At 31.9% G+C, this 22,126-nt stretch overlaps 3 protein-coding genes and 1 long non-coding RNA gene across 6 annotated transcripts; 1 reads left to right on the forward strand and 3 right to left on the reverse strand.

Annotated features, from left to right (window-relative positions):
- Nucleotides 1-4,108: 4,108 nt before the first annotated feature.
- Nucleotides 4,109-5,023, reverse strand: LOC110625275 (protein M7). The gene is made up of 2 exons (XM_021770885.2): nt 4,380-5,023; nt 4,109-4,213 (listed from the first exon to the last, which is right to left on the reverse strand). The coding sequence occupies exons 1-2, from the start codon at nt 4,690-4,692 to the stop codon at nt 4,194-4,196; spliced, it is 333 nt and encodes a 110-aa protein (XP_021626577.1). The 5' UTR covers nt 4,693-5,023; the 3' UTR covers nt 4,109-4,193.
- On the forward strand, nt 4,406-6,430 carry LOC110625276. The gene is made up of 2 exons (XR_002489563.2): nt 4,406-4,559; nt 6,012-6,430. It is a non-coding gene; the product is annotated as an uncharacterized LOC110625276 (long non-coding RNA).
- Nucleotides 6,431-6,853: 423 nt separating this feature from the next.
- LOC110625273 lies at nt 6,854-11,427 on the reverse strand. The gene is made up of 7 exons (XM_021770884.2): nt 11,077-11,427; nt 9,590-9,763; nt 9,416-9,508; nt 9,263-9,331; nt 8,031-8,237; nt 7,621-7,746; nt 6,854-7,283 (listed from the first exon to the last, which is right to left on the reverse strand). The coding sequence occupies exons 1-7, from the start codon at nt 11,356-11,358 to the stop codon at nt 7,128-7,130; spliced, it is 1,107 nt and encodes a 368-aa protein (XP_021626576.1). The 5' UTR covers nt 11,359-11,427; the 3' UTR covers nt 6,854-7,127.
- A 2,317-nt stretch (nt 11,428-13,744) lies between these two features.
- LOC110625337 (chaperone protein dnaJ GFA2, mitochondrial) lies at nt 13,745-21,081 on the reverse strand. 3 transcript variants are annotated; one of them, XM_021770955.2, is made up of 18 exons: nt 20,784-21,081; nt 20,601-20,662; nt 20,272-20,346; nt 20,046-20,128; nt 19,745-19,828; nt 19,614-19,652; nt 19,047-19,145; nt 18,414-18,461; nt 18,238-18,325; nt 18,026-18,090; nt 17,858-17,932; nt 16,965-17,037; nt 16,216-16,307; nt 15,530-15,601; nt 15,203-15,259; nt 15,070-15,118; nt 14,482-14,548; nt 13,745-14,190 (listed from the first exon to the last, which is right to left on the reverse strand). In XM_021770955.2, the coding sequence occupies exons 1-18, from the start codon at nt 20,855-20,857 to the stop codon at nt 14,097-14,099; spliced, it is 1,296 nt and encodes a 431-aa protein (XP_021626647.1). In that variant the 5' UTR covers nt 20,858-21,081; the 3' UTR covers nt 13,745-14,096. The 3 variants fall into 3 exon arrangements, with proteins under 3 accessions (XP_021626647.1, XP_021626646.1, XP_043817181.1); XM_021770954.2 differs by having other exon boundaries at nt 20,601-20,694; nt 20,784-21,080; XM_043961246.1 differs by lacking the exon at nt 20,784-21,081 and having other exon boundaries at nt 20,535-20,608.
- Nucleotides 21,082-22,126: the final 1,045 nt, after the last annotated feature.

The following is a 22,126-nucleotide window of genomic DNA, read 5'->3' on the forward strand; positions in this document are numbered from 1 at the left end:
CCATTTTATACTCCTAACACTATGGATATTTAAGAGGAAGTTCTAAGGAGCACCCGTTGTGGGTCGGGCAACTATTGTAATTATGGAGGGTTACTGGTGACAAGGTCATCTTGAAATGAATTGTCTGTATTGTGATGCATTCATACGATCATATATTTTATTAAACTGCTTTTATTTGTATTTCTGCTCACTAGACTCTTATAGCTTATCCCTTTTCTCTAACCTCAGGTTTACACGATCAAAATTAGCTCGGAAGGTCAGCAACGTTGTTTGGTATAGTTCTGATGTAATAGTATAACTGTTGACATGTATTAAATTATGGATTAGAATTGTGTTTTGCCCGAGTTTTATTTTATAATCTCTTATTTATAATCTTTTTATGTAAAAGTTTTAAAGTATAAATTATGTTTGAACTAAGCTTGAGGCATGTAATGTTGATTATACTGGAGCATTTAATAAGGGCTCTAATATGGGTTTCATGTTTTTTAGTTATGATGCATGCAAATGTTGAGTTTTGGTTCATGAAATGGAAATGTTTTTATATACTTGTATGATTATATATAGGATTATATAAGTTGTAACAGGATGTATAGTAGGTTTGCTACGGGCTCGAGCGACCTTAAGTCGACCTGAATCTTAGTGCCGATAGCAGTGCGATTTTCAAGTCGTTACACTCATAATCCTTCACACATTGTCTATGATAAATGTGTCTACTATCAATATACCTATTTTCTACCATCAAGCTAGGGGGACAATAACTGGGTTCATGCCATACAACAAGAGATAGAGGCATTAGAGAGAAATCAAACATGGACACTCACTATACTACCTAAAGGCAAAAAGATAATTTTATCAAAATGGGTCTATAAAGTGTAGCACAAAAAAGATAGCAGAATAGACAAGTATAAAGCCCGACTGGTCACCAAAGGCTACAATCAACTGGCCGGAATCGATTATCATGAAAGTTTTTCCCCAATAGAAAAAATGGTAACTATCAGACTTTTCTTAGGTATTGCCACAAAATTTAAGTGGCATGTCTATCAGTTAGATGTAAATAATGCATATTTACATGGGTATCTAGATGAAAAAATCTACATGTGCCCACCAGAGGGATATATAAAGGCCAAAGAGGGACAAGTATGCAAGTTAATTAAAAGTCTCTATAGGTTGAAATAAGCAGGCAGGCAGTGGAATAAGGAACTCACAGTGAAGTTACAAGATTATGGGTTCAAACAGTCCTTATCTGATTATTGTTTATTTATAAAACAAGCAGAAAATGAGTTTACAGTACTAATTGTCTATGTAGATGATATATTGATTACAGGTTCAAATGGATAACAAATTCTGCATGACTAACAGTTCCTTCACCAACAATTCACAATAAGAGACCTGGGATATGCCAAAATTTTTCTAGGAATGGAGATCAGCCGATCTCAAGAAGGAATATTTTTAAATCAATGAAAATAAATTTTGGACATTCTTCAGGACACTGGTCTGACCAACTCAAAAGTAACATCCTATCTGCTACCAAGAAGCATCAAACTGGATAATGAGACTAGGGAGCTCATTGATCACCCAGAACAATACAGAAGACTCATGGAAAGATTGTTATACCTAGGTCTTACCAGACCTGATGTTACTTTTTCCACGCAACAGGTTAGTCAGTTCTCATTGGGATGTGGCAATTTATATCCTTCATTATTTAAAAGGGTGTCCGTCTAAAAACTTATTCCTTTCTGCTTCCAAAGGTATGCAACTCAGAGCTTTTTGCAACTCTGATTAGGCTTCCTACCCGGTATCATGAAAATCCATTATGGGCTACTGTATATTTCTCGGATCATCTTTGATTTCCTAAAAAGCAAAGAAACAATGCACAGTTAGCAGATCTTCTACTGAAGTAGAATACATAAGCATGGCAATAACAATATGCGAATTAAAATGGATAAGTTACCTTCTTCGAGATTTTGATCTACAAATATTTCTTCCTATCCTCTCTTCTGTAATAATCAAGCGGCCGAGCATATTGCAGTGATTCCTGTTTTCTATGAACAAACAAAACATCTTGAAATTAATTGCCATGTGATCCGAGAACAACTCATAAAAAGATTTATTTCTATTTTGCGTGTTCCTTCTAGACACCAACTTATCGACCTCCTCACTAAACCTTTGACTTTCACCGTCTTTCATGAACATCTGTTTAAGATGGGACTTTGAGATTTGCCCTCATCTCCATCTTGAAGGAGCCTAATAGTATTTAACAAGCAGAAAAACGGTGCAGATCAGACAACATGTCGGACGACCACTCCAATAGACCAGGTTGGACTACTTTTCAGGTCAGACACCACTCTAATAGATCAGGGTTGAACAACTTCACAGATCGGACGATCATACCAAGTTAGACAATCACTTTAATAGACCAGGTTGGATGACTACTCCAATTGACCGGGTTAGATATTATTTCAGAAAATCAGGTCGGATAGACATTTCAAAAAACTTATTCTATCTTTGTGCCAACTACACAAAAATAATAGAAGAACCTTTTCTCTTTTCTAACTCACATATTTTCTGTTGGAACAATAGCTATATATCATGATGTATACCTTTTCAGAATAGTCGATAGAATTATATATAAATATATTTTTTCTCAAATAAAAATTGAGTAAATCTTGCCTCAATCTCTATATTCCGATTAAAGTTATTTTCGTTACACTATTCATTAATTTTAACTATTAAAAGTTTGAAAAAAAAAGTCTAAGATACATTCAATTATTTTAATTATTCATTTAATAAAGAGAAATATAATTTTAAGAGAAAATTTGTGTCAATTTCCTTTTAATATTAAAAATCATAGCATTAAGCTAAAATTTAATAATATATACTAACCCGTAATTTTCTTTTTAATATATATTTTTAAATAAATTAATTAATAAATAAATTCAACCAGTCAAAACATGTTTTTTATTTTATTATTCGAACTTATCCTATAAATTTGGATAGGATAGGCTAGTACGTTGAAATATTTGGCCATTGTGATTCGTAAGGATGAGCCAAGAAGAAAGTCAAACCCTAGAAGCCTTCCAATCAAAGCATTGAACCAGAGACGACGCCATAATATGTTAATTGTGCTTAAAACTAAGTGCGAACAAAGCCCAAGTCGTTTTATTCGCCCACCAAGTAGAAGAAAACTCTAGTTATTTTCGTTTGATGGGATATTCATAATAAATGACATCTGCCAACTAAATTTCACTTAATAAATGTCTTACTCAATTACATCTTTTCTTTATATGTAAATTGTGAAAATTACTAATGCGTTGGAGCGAGTAGTTCAGTATTTTTTTTATTAGTGATATCAATAATTTAATTTTTATATATAAAATAAATATTCGTTAAAAATATTTTATTTTTTAGTGTATTTATTTATATATTTATTCGGTATAAATAAAATTTAATTTTAATTTAGTGGATCTAAAAATATTTATATATTTTTTTATGAACTGACCTAAAATGAAGGTGTTTTAATTTTAAATCAATAACTATGGGAATATATGTGGTTATAAAAAAAAAACGAGAATTCAATTTAATATTTCTTTTCCATTATTCTCTTATTTTAAAGGAATAAATTCTCCTTAATCCAGAAAACTTTACCTTTTATTTTGTGTTTGAAGATAAAAATTTTGGGAGAATTTAATTTAATATTTTTTTTATTCATTTTCTTATTTGCAATGAGAAAATTTAAATTTTTTATTTGAATAAAATTAAAATCATGCTTTGTTTTTTTAAAGAAAATAAATGGTTCATGTGAATTGCAAGTCCACAAGGACATCTCTGAGCCCGAGCTTTCTTGCTGTCCCTTTGTTTTACTGATCTATCACAATCACATAATAATGATTGGGTTAATTATTTCTCTTGCCAAAATTACTGTTATTTAATTTATTATTTACAGTGCAATGAAGCCAAATTGAAGCCAAATAACCAACAATCTATCACATAGAAGAAAGCATCCATTTTATTCATATTTTGTAGAGTATAACCAACAATCTATCACATAGAAGAAAAATAAAATAAAAACAAAAAAGAGATTAAAAAAATAAGATCTAAAACTAAAATCCAGTAGTTTTCAGTACATAATTTTAACTTTGATCCTCTTATTACTAGCATCATTACTACTCTTCAAAGAAATGAACTCAATGGACCTACTTCTTTGTAATTTCACCTGCACATAAGAATAATAATAATAAAAAGATTAAATCGCAGGAAAATAAAAAAACATGCGAACAATAATTTTTGACTCAGTGTATTGAAATCGTCTTCAGAATTCTCGAGGTCAGATTCTAATAGCAGAAGACAAAAAAACTGAAAAAAAAAATGAGAAAATGTACATGGTTCAAAGTTGGCAGTGCACTTATCAGGAAGCTGCAAGGCCATGTTCCTATCAACACCAGAAATTGGAGGGCCATTTACAAGCACACAAAGGCAAGGTTGGCCAAGAGATTTCACAGCATTACAGCAAGCTTCACTTGGTGGAATTGGGCTAAAAGGAGCAACTGCTGCCCTGCAAGGTATCATTTGAACAAGTGCTGAGAAGAATGTATTTGCACAAACATGCCCTTTCCCTTGCTCCACTAAACCTGTCATTACCACCACAAGCATCACTAGTTGCAGGCTCTTATTATTAGCACCAGCAACCTTCATTTTTATTTTTTCTTGAAAAGAATGGACTCAGAAAGCTTGAATTTATAGTTGCATATATACAGAAACTAGGGCTTATTGCTCATGCATCTGTGCATACCATTCCTAACCAATGACTACACTAATCATGCTATTTTTGTGTTATCTCTGCTTTTTGAGCTTACCCATATCAAGTTCTGTAGTACTTTTGGTGTGGTGATGATGTGGTTACTAGATCGACTTAAATTTCATGACTCCTTGTTTTTTCTTGGCCAAGTTATGTTACCATTTAGATTGATTGCTGAGCCTGAGAGCTCAGTTTGCATAAACTCTCCTTTACTTTAAAATCATTAAATATTTTCATTAATTATGGGGACTAAATATGTGTGATTTTAAAATTATAAAAACCAAATAATTGTAATTTTGATATTATAAAGATGGAATAATATAATTAGAAATAAAGGCACTCTAATAATTTCATATATTAATATAGCTTAAATAATTAGATAGATTAAATAGTTAATAATAGTTTATGCTTTGAAAAACATAGAGATTAACTAAGTTTCACTGTGTACTAATTAAATAATTATTTTCTTTAAATTTTTATTTAGAATAATTCATTTTTCAAGAAAATAATTATATAATTTTTTAAAAAATTATACATTATTTCAATTTTTTTTAAATTAAGAATTTTGAAAGATTTCAATTAATTTTTTTATCAATTTTTTTTGTTCTCGACTAAAGATTTTAATTCTTTTTCATTTAAAAAAAAGTATAAGATATTGAAATTATATGATTTAATTAAAATAAACTGTTCTAAACGAAAATTTGACTAAAAATTTGATAGTAAAAAAAGATAATTGAATTGAATATTTGTGAATTTTTTTTTTCTAAATAGTTGTAAAATTTTATAGGTGAAATTATTCATTTATTAACTTAAATAAAAAAAATAAAATCTCAATTTGTTAATTTTTTGTCTAAATTTTAAAATTTCTTAATTATCTTCAAAATTAAAAAACTTAATTTCTTAATTTGTAAACTAAATTGAGCTTAATTCAAAAGTTGTGAGTTAATTTAATCAAAAAATTAACAATACAAGAAACTAAAACTTCTCCAAGTGAAATTGAACATTAATATTCATCCTTTTAGAATCATTTATACCAAAAAGTCTATGGTGCTATTAGTGAAATATTACATAAAGGAGGTTGTTGGTGATTGGTTGGATGGTGTTAGTTCTATTTATTTTCTGTTTTAAGAAAATTTTATATATTCAATTAATTAAAATCATGCCTTATAGTTTTGTTTGTTGTGTTTTTTTTTTTTTTTTTTTCTTTATATTGTAGATGCAACTTCCTCAGATTCACGCTAAATATGGTTCTTCTCGGGCGGTAAGTAACAGCAGCTGCTCATAGATCTGATGTGCGCTTTCTTCTCTCTCTCTCTCTGGCTTTCATCATCTAAGGATCTCATGCTATTGACTCAAACAGTAAGGTCTATAATTAATTGTAGAAGCTTCACTTGTCTTTTGGTAATGTCTAGTTTTCATCGCTCATCCCTATTCTGACGTTACATATGTATTTTCGCTGATAACTCTGATCTCCATAGATCCTGAAAAAGCTTGGTAGCTGTGTTGATGAACTATAATCTTCCCTGCTCTTCAGTTTGTTTTGTATGGCCTTGGACTAATGTTGTTGAAGATTCCTCTTTTGATTAGTATTTTTGTCGACTAATAGAATTTTTGCAAAATTGGTGAACATTATTTTGTTTGTTGTTGTCAAGTCCGAGACAGGGGGTCAAATTTCTTATTAGGGTTTTAGGATTTTGCTTTGTTATTAGGCTTTTCTATGTTTTTTGGACTTTAAACCAAACACGAATCTTAAGGGCCCACCAAAAACAAAGTCACTCATTTGAAATTGGCTGAAAGAAACTAATGCAGCCCAGAAAAAATATCAGTGAAGACCAAGCCTGTCATGACGGAATCCAAAAACATCCTTAGTTAATGTTATCATTAAGGAATTAATTGCTATATTTAAAAAATCTCTAAAATATTTCTAAATTTTTTTGCTCTGTTAAGTACTTCCGACCTCCATCTATTTAACTATTAACAATTAAGGAAAAGACCACAATACTCTTAAACACCTCCATCATCGTTTGATACGGCAGCTAAGCAGAAAAAAATGTTAAATGAATAAATAATAACTGGATCTATACATAAATAAACCTGACAATTTTTCAGGAAAAGCATGTTATACTTCACAGTTCTCAGGGAAAAAAAAAAATCAAAATTAATTTGGAAGAACATGCAGAAGTATCATGAATTTTTTTTATTACATGCAAAGAGTAAGATATGGCTTCATGAAATGTTCTAGCCCCGTTGATGCCCCCAACCCGATGTTTATAACGCAAACGAAAAATCCCAACAACCATAATAAGATGCTTTTTGCATCAGTGGAGAATAATCAGGATTCACCTTTACTTCCTTTTAGATTGATAACCGCAAGTTCTTGTTCAACAAACTCTCCTGTACAGATGGGAGGATATTTGCTTGCTTGTGGGGATTCGGCGAAGTGACCTAAAGGCTTTAATACTGCATCTGATGCTATGTGCGCAAAAAGCTGCAAGAAACAAGAGTGACACAATATGTTAGCATAAGATGCCTTTTGTGAAAGTTAACCCGTTAAAGTTCTCAGCCCATTTGATTTATATCAATATTAATTTTGAGAAACAAGTTGATGACAATAGTAGAAACTATGTTTATTGTAGTCCCACCTAAATTCACGTGTTGAAAAATATATATATTTTTTATTTCTTGTACATGTAATGAAAAGATGGAATCTTATTCCAGAAATTACAACTGAAATAGAATGAACATTACCAAAGTGAACAAAATGTGGCCAAAGACAAGAAAGTAAGACCCAGAAGGATGGTGATAATAGTGTTCGCTTCACTTACTGTGGAGGAAACTCTCCATAGGCTACGGTTTTGTTCTGCTGCTAATTTGACTGCATCAATTGTTCTTTTTGTGACAACAACTTCATGCATGCCAGCTATGCAGTCTCCTGCAGTCAACCACTCTATCTGCAAATAAGGAGTGAAACAATGTTAACATTTAAAGCTATATAACGTGTAAGACAACAAGGTAATTGATCAACTGACAACTGAGATACAGCGTACAGTATGGATGGCAAAATCTATTAATTGGTAGTGAATACCATCACACACATGTTTCATATACAAATTACGCCAGTACCATTTCATTGCTTCCACAATGGCAGCCAGAAGATCAGATTTCTAACTGGCAAAGGAAATAAAAACATCCCCGTTGGTAAGCAATAAAGAAATAGTTATTATTATGCTCTTACCTGCTTTCCTGTCTGAATGAGGAGACAGCCTAGAGGAACCTTCACTTCAACTTTTTGACCATTCCTTAGCCAGATGTTAAGGCCGGGAAATCTGCTTCTGCCATGAATTGTTAGGAAATTAAGGTCATAATGATATCCAGCAAACACAGTGCCTTCTTGGCCATAGCAGCCAAGGTCACTCCCTGTTGGTGCAAGAAGATGTGGTCCCTGGAGATTTAAGAGTAGGAAGGATGGTTAAGAAATAAACAAAAGTTTTAAGAACCAAGGATTTACCGATTGAAATTACAAGAATATAACACATTATGCTAAATAACAAACAACAGGCACAAATGATTTGAAGACCAACCAATAAAGAGTAATTGAATATTGAAAAGGTTGTTACAATACCATGCATCCCACACATATAATGTCTGACAAAGTTATCAAATCAAGTTATGGCATTATCAAGCCCTTGGCAATCAAGTTGCCAAATAAACAGAATTTGGGCCTCAAGTCAAATAATGAAGGGCAGGGCTGCTGCAGTATGGTAATGGTCTGGACAGTGTCTAGGTTCTAACCAAGCCCAACGAAAAGCGAATAAGTAGAAAAATAAACAACCATAAAATAGAGTTAGGAATATATCCGGCACCGCATAAGAAAAAGTGAAATATAATGCCAGAAACTCTCAGTATTGGTCAACAGAAACTGATACGGACGACAAAGCATTGCCATTAAAGTAGCTTCTGTAATCTTACATTGCAAATTGAGTATTTGACATTCGGATCTGCTGGGAATTAGGTATATAGAAAACCATGTATTTCATGTGTGACATTACATTGTAAATTCACCAATCCAGAGGCAAAAAGGAGAAAGGGCAAAAAAAAAAAAAAGAAAAGGAAGAAAGAAAGAAAGAAAGGTTCTGGCTTTATGGATCAGATAAGTTGAATGCCACTACTAGTGCTTTGATGCAGTATAACACAAGAATGATTGAGGAGTGCTTGCCATTGAAAGGAACCCAGTGTCATACATCAAATCCCAATAAAAAAAGTAGAATTTGCTCCCCACCCCAACCCTCAACCCAAAAAGAACACCCTTGAAAGGGAAGGACATAGGTAGAGATTTGACATCAATACTAGCTGGAATAATTTGATTAAACCAGCCATGAACAATATTTTTCTCCTTATTCTCACTCCTCCTTTAATGTTAAAAAGTAATATGACAAAATACTAAGTTCAATCAGTAAATAATTTTACCTGCTTCATAATAGAAGTAAATGCATCCTTGGGCAAACCAAAACCAATTGCTGCCATTTCAGCGACAGCCTGAAAAAGGAGAAAAATATATGAAAGGTCAAGTCATATGCTAAACACGCAAAATGACCAAAACAACCAATGTAAATGGCTTGCCTCTATTGCTGAGATCATTTTGTGTCCCCATGAGTCCATAGTCTCTTTCCATTCAAGGAAACCTTCAGGTATTACAGGTTCTGAATTAAGTTCCTACAAAAGTAGGATAAAAATAATTTAATCAAATATCAACAAAGGATGATAACTTTCAAAGGTGCTGGAAAGGGTCGATACCTTAAAACGGGTGTTCAACGGTCGAGGACCTATTCTCCACATGTATCTCCACTTACGATCTGGTCCCTTTGGAGTGGATGGTTGGAACTCTTTGGGCATTGCTTTTAATGCCTCTTGCATCTCTTCATCAACTAGGCTCCTTGGAACTTCTACCCCTTCAGGGGTCACTCCAACCTGATATCTCCAATGGCACCAGAAATTTTTTAACTTCTCTTTTATCCAAATTAACATATGCAAAAAAGTAATCTTGTATCAATAACACAATCATCCTACATTCCCTTCCCTGTTATTTATTTATCTATTCTGGTAATTGAAACAGATTGTGCAATTGCTTGGTTTCCAAACTTAATTATAGGAAGCAAATTAGGTTCTTAAACTAGATTTTACCATTACTTTTTATTTTCTTGTCCTTGCCACTTATTTACAAATGCATAAACTAATTGAACTGATTTAAGAAAAGGTTGCAATTTTTTAAAACCCCTACAAAAGAGTGCTTCCACAATGCTTCCATATATCCAATTCTAAACTTTACAAATGGCTTCCAGAAACTTAACCAACATATTTTCAGTGAGCAAATAAAAAGAGGAGAGTGAATCAATAATCCACTAATGACAGTTTGATTAACTTGAAATACATGAACTGCTGGTCCTCATCCTGTTCTTTGAATCTTACCTTTAATAAGATATAATTTTGCGATGTTCAAGCTCTACTGATCAATAAATCATAATGCAAAAAGAAAAAAAAGGCTAAATTGCCCGTTTCTTGTCACGTTTCCAAACACCAAAGGAAGATTTTAAGAAACTAAGGAGATTTCAAATATTCTTCCTTTCTGTCTGTCAGACTTCCTAAATTATTTGTAATCAAACAGACATAAACCAAAGTAGCAAAATAAGTGAGGTACCCAAAAAAAGTAAAATACTACAACCAAACATTTCTCTAGCTATTAATCAACTTCCAAAGTATGAGGTCCTAAGTCCAGACTGCCTACACTCAGGCAGTAAACTATCAAAAGCAATTGCATCATCAAAAGCTCAACTTTCTACGTTCAGAATACAATTTCCCTTCATTTACCTCCATTGCTCTTAACATCCCAACAAGTTTGTCTCCCACATTGCTCTCGGTAGCCAAACTTCTAGAGTAAAGTCGAATTCGGCAAGCACTTTCCTCAATTCCAAACGTTTTAGAAAAAGAAAAAGCTACTCCATTTTCACACACTTTGAAGGCGACTCAAAGAAATAACAGCCAAACATTATTATTCAACGCAATTCTCCTTTCCTTTTTCCCACATTGACATCTTTCAGTCGTCACTCCAGACACCTTTCAGTCCTCACTCCACCGAACCAACATCCGAAACAAAGAGTGAACTTTTTCAATCAAAATCCCCACTCTCAATCTATTTTTTCCGTCTCAATTTCTCACCCACTAAACAGAATCCAAGAAAAAAAAAATCAAATCACAAATTAAATTAAGAAACAAAAATCTTCTACCTGGTAATGCAAATGGGGTCTCTCCTGCAGCCTCTTGAACTCCGGTGGTCTCTCAAAGTACTTCTCCATCATATCTATGAACTGATCGTTATCATCTGCCGAACATCTCGGGTCCTTAACCACCAAAGCTCCGGTTTCTCTAAGGATCCGGCTCACCTCCTTACACAATTCACCAAGCCAGGGCCCAAGTTCTACGAGTTGACCGGACAATTTCACCGGGTCGGTGCTCAGCTTATCGGCAATCTCTAGATATCGCGTTAGATCTATCACCGGAATATCCATAACTTCTTTTCTTCCGAAAAAGAGTAGGGAAAAGAGTGTGGGAGGCAGTGGCGGGAGATGGAGGAGGCGCGGGGCCTTATTATTACTTTGTCCAATTTTCTATTTAGTCCCTAAATATTAATATTCTTTATAAATCAGGTACTATATTTTTAAAAATCAATTAAAAAATTATTTATAAATCAATTTTTATATTTTTAAAAATTTATTAAAATATTTTTTTTATCTCCATTAATAAAATAATTTTTTCATTCATTTTAAAACATTCTTTCCATTAAAATCTTAATAAAAGGGAAAAAAATTTAAAATTTTAAATTATCTTCGATAAAATTTCCAACTCCTAAATTTTTTTTTTTTATAAATTTTTTTAAATGAAAAAAATAGCACATTCTGTTGCCGCCGAGATAAAGTACAATAGACCTCTATTATGGATAAAAGTGATTTATTTAATAATGAAATGAATTATTAAAGGAATAAAATGATGAAAAAAATTAAAAAATTAAATAAATAATATAAGTAATTTAGTATTTGAATATATTTTTAATCAGTATAAATAGACAGGAATAAATAAAATAATTATTTTCTTAAGATAAAAAATATTTTAATAAATTTTAAAAAATATAGTGGTTGATTTATAAATAATATAATATTTAAGGATTAAAAAGAAAAATGTTTTATTATTAAAATGGAGCACGTTAGTAATAGCTGGAGATTCGTGTGGGGATTATCTTGCGTGTAAATGTATCACACGCGAAGCATTTTACTCCTACTTGATATGCTAAACTATTTTTTTATTTTTAAATAGGGAACGGGAATTTGGGAATTAGAAAACTAAAATCTGAAATATTTTAAATCTAAATCTGTGAGTGGAATATATTAAACTATTTAAAAAATATTAATTAAGAATTAAAATAAATATTAGTCAAATATAATTATTATTTCCATAAAGTAAACAATTAAAATCTTTTATAACTATATAAGTTGATTACATATTATAATTTTAATTTTTGTCTTAATTATAATTAATTCTCGTATATTTTGTTTTTATTGTTATTTTAATTTTTATATTTAGATATTTTGAGGTTAAATAAAGAATAATATTATTTTCATTTTTACAAAGAATATCATGAATTTAACAATAATAATACATTAAAAAACAAAAGAAAATTAAAAACTTAGCATAAGAAAATAATAAATGTTAATTTTGATAAAATAATTTTCTTTATAGACAATACGACGTAGGACTCGTCATTCCAAGCTCCTGCAGCTGGAGAATATGAGAGTTGTAGCTCTTCCATAGACATATTTATAATAACTATTAATATTTTGAAATATATTTATAATGGCTTCATTGTGAATACCTACAAGTAAATATGTAATGAATTCTTTTGCATACGTCCAAACAAAGTACAAAAACCGTGTGGACCCCATGAAGAAATTACATTCAACACGTAATCAATTATTTGAGGGGCAATAAAAATAAAATGTTAGAAACAATCACAAGTCAATAGCAATTCTGAATATAAATATGAATTATTATGAATGTTTAAATTTTTTTATCCAATAATTTTTTTATTTCACAAACTACTTTACTGATTTGTTAATTATATAAATTAATATTGAAAATTTCAGGAATATCCAACGCTCCAATCATACTTTGAGGTCATGGCTATTGGCTAGGCCTAGGAATACTTCAATAGGCCTTTTTTTTCTTTCCAAAGTTTAATTTGATAATTAATATGGGGTTGTTTAGAAAAAAAAAATTTAATGTTATATAAAATAGACATAAAAAAAACACTAATTAATTTATAATTTTAAAATATATATTTAAAAATTTTTAAAATTTTAAAAAATCTACTGATTAATTCGTAAATTTCTTCCCCATCTATATTTTTATTCCAGACCATCTAACACTGGTAAATATCTCTTCTCCAATCTTTTCTCTCAACTTACGTTGCAATTGGTCCAATGACTTGCATATCTCCTCCAACTTCCCTGCCAATGACTTCATCAAAATTTTCATTCTATGACCCATCTAAAACCGAAATGCAAATTGATTAGAGGAAGAAGAGAAGTCGCATATCTTCTGTCAATTATTTGATTTGAATTTCAGGTGTATTTTTTTTTATAAATCAAATTGTGATACGATCTGCTATCCAAATTAAATAAAAAATAGAAATTTATGTTGAGAGCGAGAAGCAAGGACTGATTGGTTCATGAGAACAAATAAGCCTAATCTCCAGATCAGAGCTGGCTGAAACCTGAAGTTAAAAAATAAATAAATCAAAGCACAATGGGAATAGATGTGTTTAAAACTGCATCAGAAAGCTTATCAACTTTAAAGCAACCATTCAAAACCACGAAATCTGAGGGGATGATCAACAAGGCATTCAGAAAACAGCTATCAACACCCATTCAAGACAAATGTAATAAAATTACAAAGTAAATTATGTACAAAAATCATTTTATTTGGAAGAAAGAACTCATATTTTGGCCTCGAATAATATAATTTGTGATTGTGATTTACAAGGGGAAAAAGATCACATTTCTCCAAAAATAAAGGAACGGTCGCCAAATCTCGTTACTTTTTTCACCATGTAAAACTTCCAATGCATGTCGGTTAAAGGGTATCATCTTTCCTCCTATTCTCTGTCTGTTTCTCTTAAATTGTCTTGCTAACTCTGAGATGACTGATGACGCCGATAAGTAGTTAAGCCATGAAGGAAGCCACGTCTGGTTTTTTACCCAGAGGCTCCAGCAGCACGCTTATTGTATTCAACCTGTTCTTCTTTGGCAAACTCTTCAATCAATTCCCGTTGTCTCGGAGTCAAGTTCCTGTAGCAAAAAAATAAATAAATGAAAAAGAGAGAGAGAGAGAGAGAGAGAGAGAATCATGCATTGTGTTCTCTTGCAGAAATAGAGCAGCCAATGAATAATGATATGAGACATTACCCACAATCCCCAAATGCGCCATGTTATGCCATTATGAAAAGCATTGTGTTTTATAAATTCTTCACTTATTTTCTACCCATATATGAATGTACTTGTAGCAATTTAATGCTATAGCCCAGGCCACAACATATACATCAATAATGAGAAACTATTTAATTAGAAAGAGAAGCCTACGTCGGAATGCTGACAGTGAAGTGCACAAATTGGTCACCAAAAGAGTAAGAGCCTCGAACTTTAATCCCTGTCAATAAGCACCATGACAGCTTATTATTTACCGAGTACAAATTAAGACAGACCAATGATAATATGTATCAATTAGGATATTAGGGGATCAGGGAAGGGGGAAAACATTCTCTAGGGATCAAGAGATACAAGTTCTCAAGAAATAAAGGAACAGAAACACTTTCTCAAACTTGTACTACTTGTTAAAGATGATCTCATGATAAATTAAATTCTCTCCAACATATCCCCCAGACAACATATTCTGTTCAAAAAGAATTCCTCCCACGATCCCAGTGAATCCAAAACATATTCAGTTCTCCATTTTTATGAGTCAGTAATCACCTAGCCAAATGGCTCAAATCTTGCACAGCAAAATAAATAGATAAACTTAATATCTACAGGGGAAAAAAACATGAAACTTTAACGGCCCATATAACTGAAGACATACAAACTGAAAACCTTGGTCAGATAAATTGCACATAAAATTCTTCCAGGCAAACACAACATAATATCAATTAACAACTATTGGTGTGCTCTCACCTTTATTCTTCAGTACCACCTTCTGGCCAGGCTGGGTGCCAGCACGGACCTGAAAATAGAGAACAAGTTAGACTGCTTGATGACTGGCTTAGATTTTGCGCAATGGTTAGCCATGGATAAATATTCAGCATACCTTGAGTACAATATCTCCTGTGAGAGTAGGGACCTGGACGGTTCCCCCCAGAATTGCCTGCAAATAGATGAACTTCAGAATCACAGATATCATTGGGAATTTATGGGTTGTGACAGGTATAGCAAAGACAGCAGTGGGTATGGTTTATAAGTTTCTAGAAGTAGAAACTTTGAACAATTTATTACCAAAACCCATGACTTAAGCTCAGATTTGAAGATTGAAAATAGTCTGAGTCTAAAAGACCATCAACCACACCAAGAAAAACTTCCACTCATAAGAAATACAATGTTGTCTTGAGCAATGATAAACATCACAGAGAAATTTTACCTGAGTAACACTCAGAACAGCATCCACATGAATGTTAGATCCTTCTCTACGGAAAACAGGATCTTCCCGAACCTGGGATGAAAAGAAAATTACAATAATGGCATCAACATAAAAGAAAAGGGAGAGAGAGAGAGAGAGAGAGAGAACAGCAGTTTATGATCAGCAATAAATTTCCCTACATAAAAAAATTTAAAAAAAAATAAAAACATCCGGTACAGTGGACTAATCCTCCATATAGTTGTTTCATCTCCTTAACACCCTCCAGCCTGTGAAGCAATCATTGAATAATAGGGTATGACCTATCAAGAGAAACAGCATCCCACTTCCCCAACAATGAAACTATGTGAACAAATGATCAATAGTTCAACCATAAGATGAATGACAGCAACTAAAAACAATCCTCCCATCCCACCAATAAATTTTATAGAAACTATCCATGCACCAAATAAAAGGAAAAATAGTAGATAGATATAACCTGCCAAATAACCCTGCAATGAAATGGCTTTCATTATTTCCTTAGACCTACAAGATAGTTTATCACATTCCTGTTTCCTGACCAAGCTCCAATACATTGTCTTTGCCCACAGCACACCCTCTCATTTCTCACAACCAAGTATAGAATAATGAACAAATAATACAAATAAAGCTATCTCAAAATATTCAGCAACAAGGATCTTGAGTGTTACCCTAACAGTTACAAATAGATCACCAGGTTGATTTCTCTCTGGGTCTGCTCCGCCACTTCTTGGCACCTTTATGGTTTCATTGTCATCCACTCCTGCAGACATCATAGAATCGAACATCAAGCATTTTAAAAAAAAAAAGCGACCAAAAAAATGATCATGTCGGACTAGCAACAAAAGATGATAGAAAAGCATCTCCAGGGGTCATAGATTGTTATTTTCACCTGATTAGAGATAAATATTCAAATATAGAACTTAATGCCAAGAAATTATTTGCAGTGACACAAGTAGCTAGCTTTAATGCAAGTAATCATGAGCTACTCAAGCACAATTTTCAACAATAATTGGGAGCCACTCAAGTAGTACTTAAAAAAATTTTTTAACAATAGAAAGTTTCATTAAAATAATTTTATTGTGCCATAACCTCATTTATGTAAACAAGGATGTGTGCACTTTGTATTATATATATATGACTTGTTATATTGAGTATAGAGGAGAAGAGACATCCACCCATTTCCACATTTTAAATTAAGATGTAGGCAATCATTTAGACTATGCAACAGCATAAATTATTAATTTAGCTGCAAGGTGCCTACCATGAAAGTAATTAAGATGTGATAATAATAGGTAAATGAATGACAAGCATAGTGCATGTGTATTTGCATGAGCCAAACTAGGAAAGAAAATCAGGCTATGATATTATAGAGGGCAGAGAACTTTTAAGAACATACTTCATGATCTAGAAAACAGACCTGGCATAATATCCAATTTGACAGACTTTGTTCCTCTAACTACCCTACGCCCATTGCATGTGTTGCAAAAACTCTGCCACCAAAAGTAGTATTAGAAGTTGCAATAATATTAAGAGATAAAAGTGTCAAGGCACTCCAGCAATTGTTTGACAATTACAAGAGACAGTAGGATTTGATAAATAGGAATAGATCAACTAAAGATACACTCCACTTCTATAATATCTCTAATTCTCCAATAGGATGAGTAATTCCAAAATTTTATCTATCACGTAGCTATCTCACATTCCAGAGTTAGACAAGTGACAAGAAGATGTCTAAGACCTAGTGAAATGACCTAGAACTATGCAACTCTAATTGCAAACTTTTGAGACTTGGATGAAAAATCTTAGATGAAGTAAAACTTGTAGAGACCAAAAAAAGGGAGGGAGGGGGAAGGAATTGGCAATATTCATTACCATTCCCCTTGAGGAATAAAAAGAAAAGGTTAAATAAAAAAGACACCGACTTTATGATCCTAGATTCACATCCACTTTAACACAAGAATCTAAAAAAAAAAGCAGTGAGTCATAAAAGGTGTGGTTAAGAAAGGTGAAACGCCCTCTGCATCAGCATTTCATTTTTTTCATCTAATGCCATCATTGTGTGACATGACATGAAATGATCAAAATACCGCTGACTAGATGATTAAAAATGTAACTTTTCCAAATGATGAAATCTAAAAGCCCATAATTATACATTGTGTATGGTGGATTAAAATTGAAATAAATTTCCATGCCAATGCCAACACAAACTATAGCCTTTTAGCTCAATGAGTGAACGATGGAAAATTGAAAAAAAAAAAAAGAAGAAATTTGAATTTAAAGGACAGAAATGAAAGTCAGTTTGTAGCATACCGATACAGTTTGCCCAGTTCCACCACACTGATTACAAGTATGTTGAATACTAATGAATCCTTTTTGGGTAAACACCTGAATATGTAGTAAAACAATATGTCAGCGAAGGAAAGCCATCTATTTTCTGCACTGTTATGCCCATCATATCTGTCTTCTGCAAAAACTAACCATGCCAGTGCCTTTACAGCGCTTACACAATTCAGGTTTTACCCCAGGAGGAATACCTTCACCATCTGCAAACATAAAATACCATCTTAATATTACATTTGAATGCTAGCAACTAGAGAACTAACTAATTCTGCAAAGTGGCAAAACTGAAAATTATCAATTAGTAATTTAGTAAGTTTGCAAACAACAGCAAGTGCAAAGAATTAACATACGACAGGCTTCACAAGGTGTATCAGTTTGAAATGTGATAGTTTTGGTGCATCCCTGAACAGCTTCCATGAATGACAATTCAATAGCAACCTATGCAAAATGAGAAACAGAAAAATTACATAATAATTAATTCCAGAACACAAAGATACCAACAATATAATATAAACAGTGATAAAACCTTGACATCTTGGCCACCAAGCTTCTGCTTAAATACATTGCTGAATATCTGATCTCCATCAAAGAAAGTGCATCATTGTTCACAAAAGAACAGCATGTTAAAATCTATAAAAGGTGAAAATAAAAAATAAAAAATAAATAAATAGAGAAGAAAACCTATAGGAAAGGAGGCATATTCTAGCAATGCAGTATACATAAGGCACGTCTTTTTCTTCCTGCAACAATTGGGTGCTTTTAACCACGTCTTAATTTTTATTATCCTTCAATACATTTCTCCAGAGATTCCAGTATAGTTCATCATACATCCAAATAAAATAACAGAAATAATCTTAATTGTATTAATAACTTAACTTCTCAGTAAATACCTGCTCTAAAATTCACAATTCAAACCCTCAATTCCAACCCAAGGGTTTGCAGCTACCTAAAATTTGATCTTCCACTCATACTACCCCGGCCAAATCCCAAAAGAGAGAGAAAGAGTGAGAGAGAAGAAAGAGTAGAAGGAGCCTCATTAAGTTGTAAGTTTCAGAGTGCAAGATGCACAAAACCATAACTAATCATACAAGAGAACCTATAAGTTACAACTTACAAGAATCAAAATAAAAAAATAGAAGAATAAAGGAAAAGTTATTACATCATCCATTCTGAAGAAGCTATCAAATGGATTATAGAATCCTGCTCCACCAGGATGAAAATCTCCATTTAGATTACGTTCATATGCATCATGGCCAACCTATAAGATTGAATATACAAGCCAATATTAGTATAAACACTAAATAAGAGCAACACTAAATCAAAACAAGAATGCTAGCAAGCAAAAAAAAACACCAATGTGAAATACATAAAACATATAAAATAACTTTTCCCCATATTTCGCATCCAATGCATGGAAACTTTGAAAAAGGAAAGGAAAGCAGAAAGAAGTATACATGAATAACCATATGAAACACACAAGGCATATGGAAGGTGCATGGATGTGAAGATCGGCCTCTACCATATCTTGATGCACCAATTCACCAATAAATTACATGGTAGTATGACATTCTTCCGAAAGATAAAGGGACTTCCTTTGGAAAGCAATCAAGAATATGGTAGGTGATGTTCATTCCCAAAAATCAACTTAAAGACAAAAAAAAATTCAGCAGAAGCACCCATTTGGCCTTTAATAAATAGTGTAACAAACAAAAATTAAATACAAAACCTCATCATATTGTGCACGCTTTTCATCATCTTTCAAAACCTACAAGAACAAAACAAATAGAGATGCTTCATTTAGTATGATCTGCAAGATAGCTTGATAAAGAGACAAGTTGTCCAATCCATAAAAACTACCTCATATGCCTTTGAAACTTCTTGAAACTTCTTTTCAGCTTCAGGATCATCTTTATTTGTATCAGGATGGAGTTTCTTTGCCAGCTTCAGAATAGAATAGAATTACAATCAGACTATATGAAACAAAAATTACTGTCTAATTGAGGAAGTGGAAGCTGAAATGGCACAAATTTAAAAGCCAAAAACAGAAATGCAGACACAATCCCAAATGAGAGAGAGATGGAGAACATAGAGATGCACAAATTGCACTGAAAAAGTGGAAAACAAAATTAGAGAAAGGAATAATAAGTGAGAAACCTACCAAATAATAAGCTTTCTTTATTTCAGATGAAGTGGCATTTTTGCTAACACCAAGTACTTCATAATAATCTCTCGACATATAAGCTGAACCAGAAAACAACACAAAAATGTGCTGATACTTATAGCATAGTCCCATAAAACATTTACCAAAAAGCACACACACAAACTGGGGGGTTGAAATCAAAATAAAACAGAAAAAGAAATTAAAGGAGCAGCATGTAAAATACCGGAGCCATGAATTGACCTCGTTGTGCAAACAGTGGCATTCGAAGATCCCAATAACGACCAGTTTTTGTGGTTAACTGCACATTTCCAAACATGCAACTCAGTGAAAAGCAAACAACATGCTACTTTTGGGAGCTAAGAAAATGATATAAATAAGCAATAAAAATGCGAGTAAAATAAGCCTTTTCTAGCTTAATAATCGAGCGATAATTTTAATTAGTTTCCTCAAAGCCCTTCACCGAAATAAGCAAAGAACAATACTGACGTTTTATTGCATTTCCTCAGCTTTCACAATAACCAAACAGGACAATCAGAAAAAGAGCAGAAGTACCCTTTTTAGGAGAGTGAATGCCAATAACCCAACCAGGGTTGCAAACCGAAGTATTCAATCTCCTACAAATACCATTTAACAGACTCTTATTAACCTGCAATTAGCCAAATTACAAATTAATTAAAAAGTTAACACGTATCACATTTCAGGGGGAAAAAATGGGAATCGAGTATTGAATCGTACAGAATTAGCAGAATCTTCGAAAAGTTTGGATGAGGGACAGCGGCGAGCGAGCCAAGCAACCAGCTTGACGCCATGAGAGCGAACCATTTAGAAAGGATTTTATGGGTTTATTAGAATTTTACTCTCCGTAAATGGTAAGGTAGGTTTTGAGCGTAATGTACTTTGGGGATTAAACCCTAAAATTAGAAAACCCCTCACTTTACTACAGATTGGAAGGATCTAGAGAGAGAACTCACAGAAGCACTGAGAAGCCCAACCTTTTCCTTCCCTTTTTTTTTTTTTTTCTTTTTTGTGCATTAATGGAGATGGTATCAATTTTGCTTTGCTATTAAAATGATTAATTTGAGAAAAAAATGATTAATTTATTTTAATTTAAAAATTTATGATTGTAATTAAATTAAATAATTAAAATACTCTTAATTTTATTTTTTTTAATTTAAAATAATTAATCCTTTTTAATTGTATTTTGTTGATAAAATTATCTTTATTTCCAAATTTATGATTTTCTTAATCCCATATTTTAAAGAAATTTATTAATTTATATATATAAATAACTTAATTAAAATAGTTTTATATTTTATTTAGACTTTTTATATAAAAAAAAAACATTAGCTCTTTGATTATTTATGTTACTTAGTTTATAATTTTAACTACATATGTTATTTAGTATTTATAATTTTAAATATTTATATTATTTAATTTTTCTAATGAAATTAAAATAAATTGATTACTGCTAATGTAATAAAAAGAAGTAAATAATTTAATCTTACACAAAATATAAAAGCATAGTAATTAATAAATTAATAAATTTTCTAAAAATTTTGAGACACAATAATAATTCTCCCTTACATAAATCAAATTAATTAAGCTTTGGTCTTCATCCTCTTTTCTTCTATTAAATTTCTTTCAACCACTTGTAAGATATTGAGTAATCAGTATTTTTCTTAATAATTATTGTATTTTTTTTCTTATTTTTATATACGTTTTTACATTGTTTTTGTAAAGATTTTATTAATAATTTATATTTTAGCAATTCAATAATCTTATAAAATATTTAAAATTTATTTACTTAAACATAACATTCAAAATTTTAAAATTATTTTGCTATACAATTAAATTATCTTCACTCTCCAACAATTACTTTTTAACTTTTCTTTCCTTTCCTTTTGTTTTCTTCAGGTAGGAATTGCTGATCATTGAAGTAAAGGATGTTATTAAAAGGCTTAAACCACACACAGATTCTGAGTAAAAATTTTTCAACTTTTCAACTGGAAACGAGAGGATAATTTTCTGCAGAAATTGGGAGTAGTGAGATGAAAGAAATAGATAGTTTACATCATGAA

The sequence above is a fragment of the Manihot esculenta genome, chromosome 10 (genome assembly GCF_001659605.2).
Source record: "Manihot esculenta cultivar AM560-2 chromosome 10, M.esculenta_v8, whole genome shotgun sequence".
Lineage (NCBI taxonomy): Eukaryota > Viridiplantae > Streptophyta > Magnoliopsida > Malpighiales > Euphorbiaceae > Manihot > Manihot esculenta.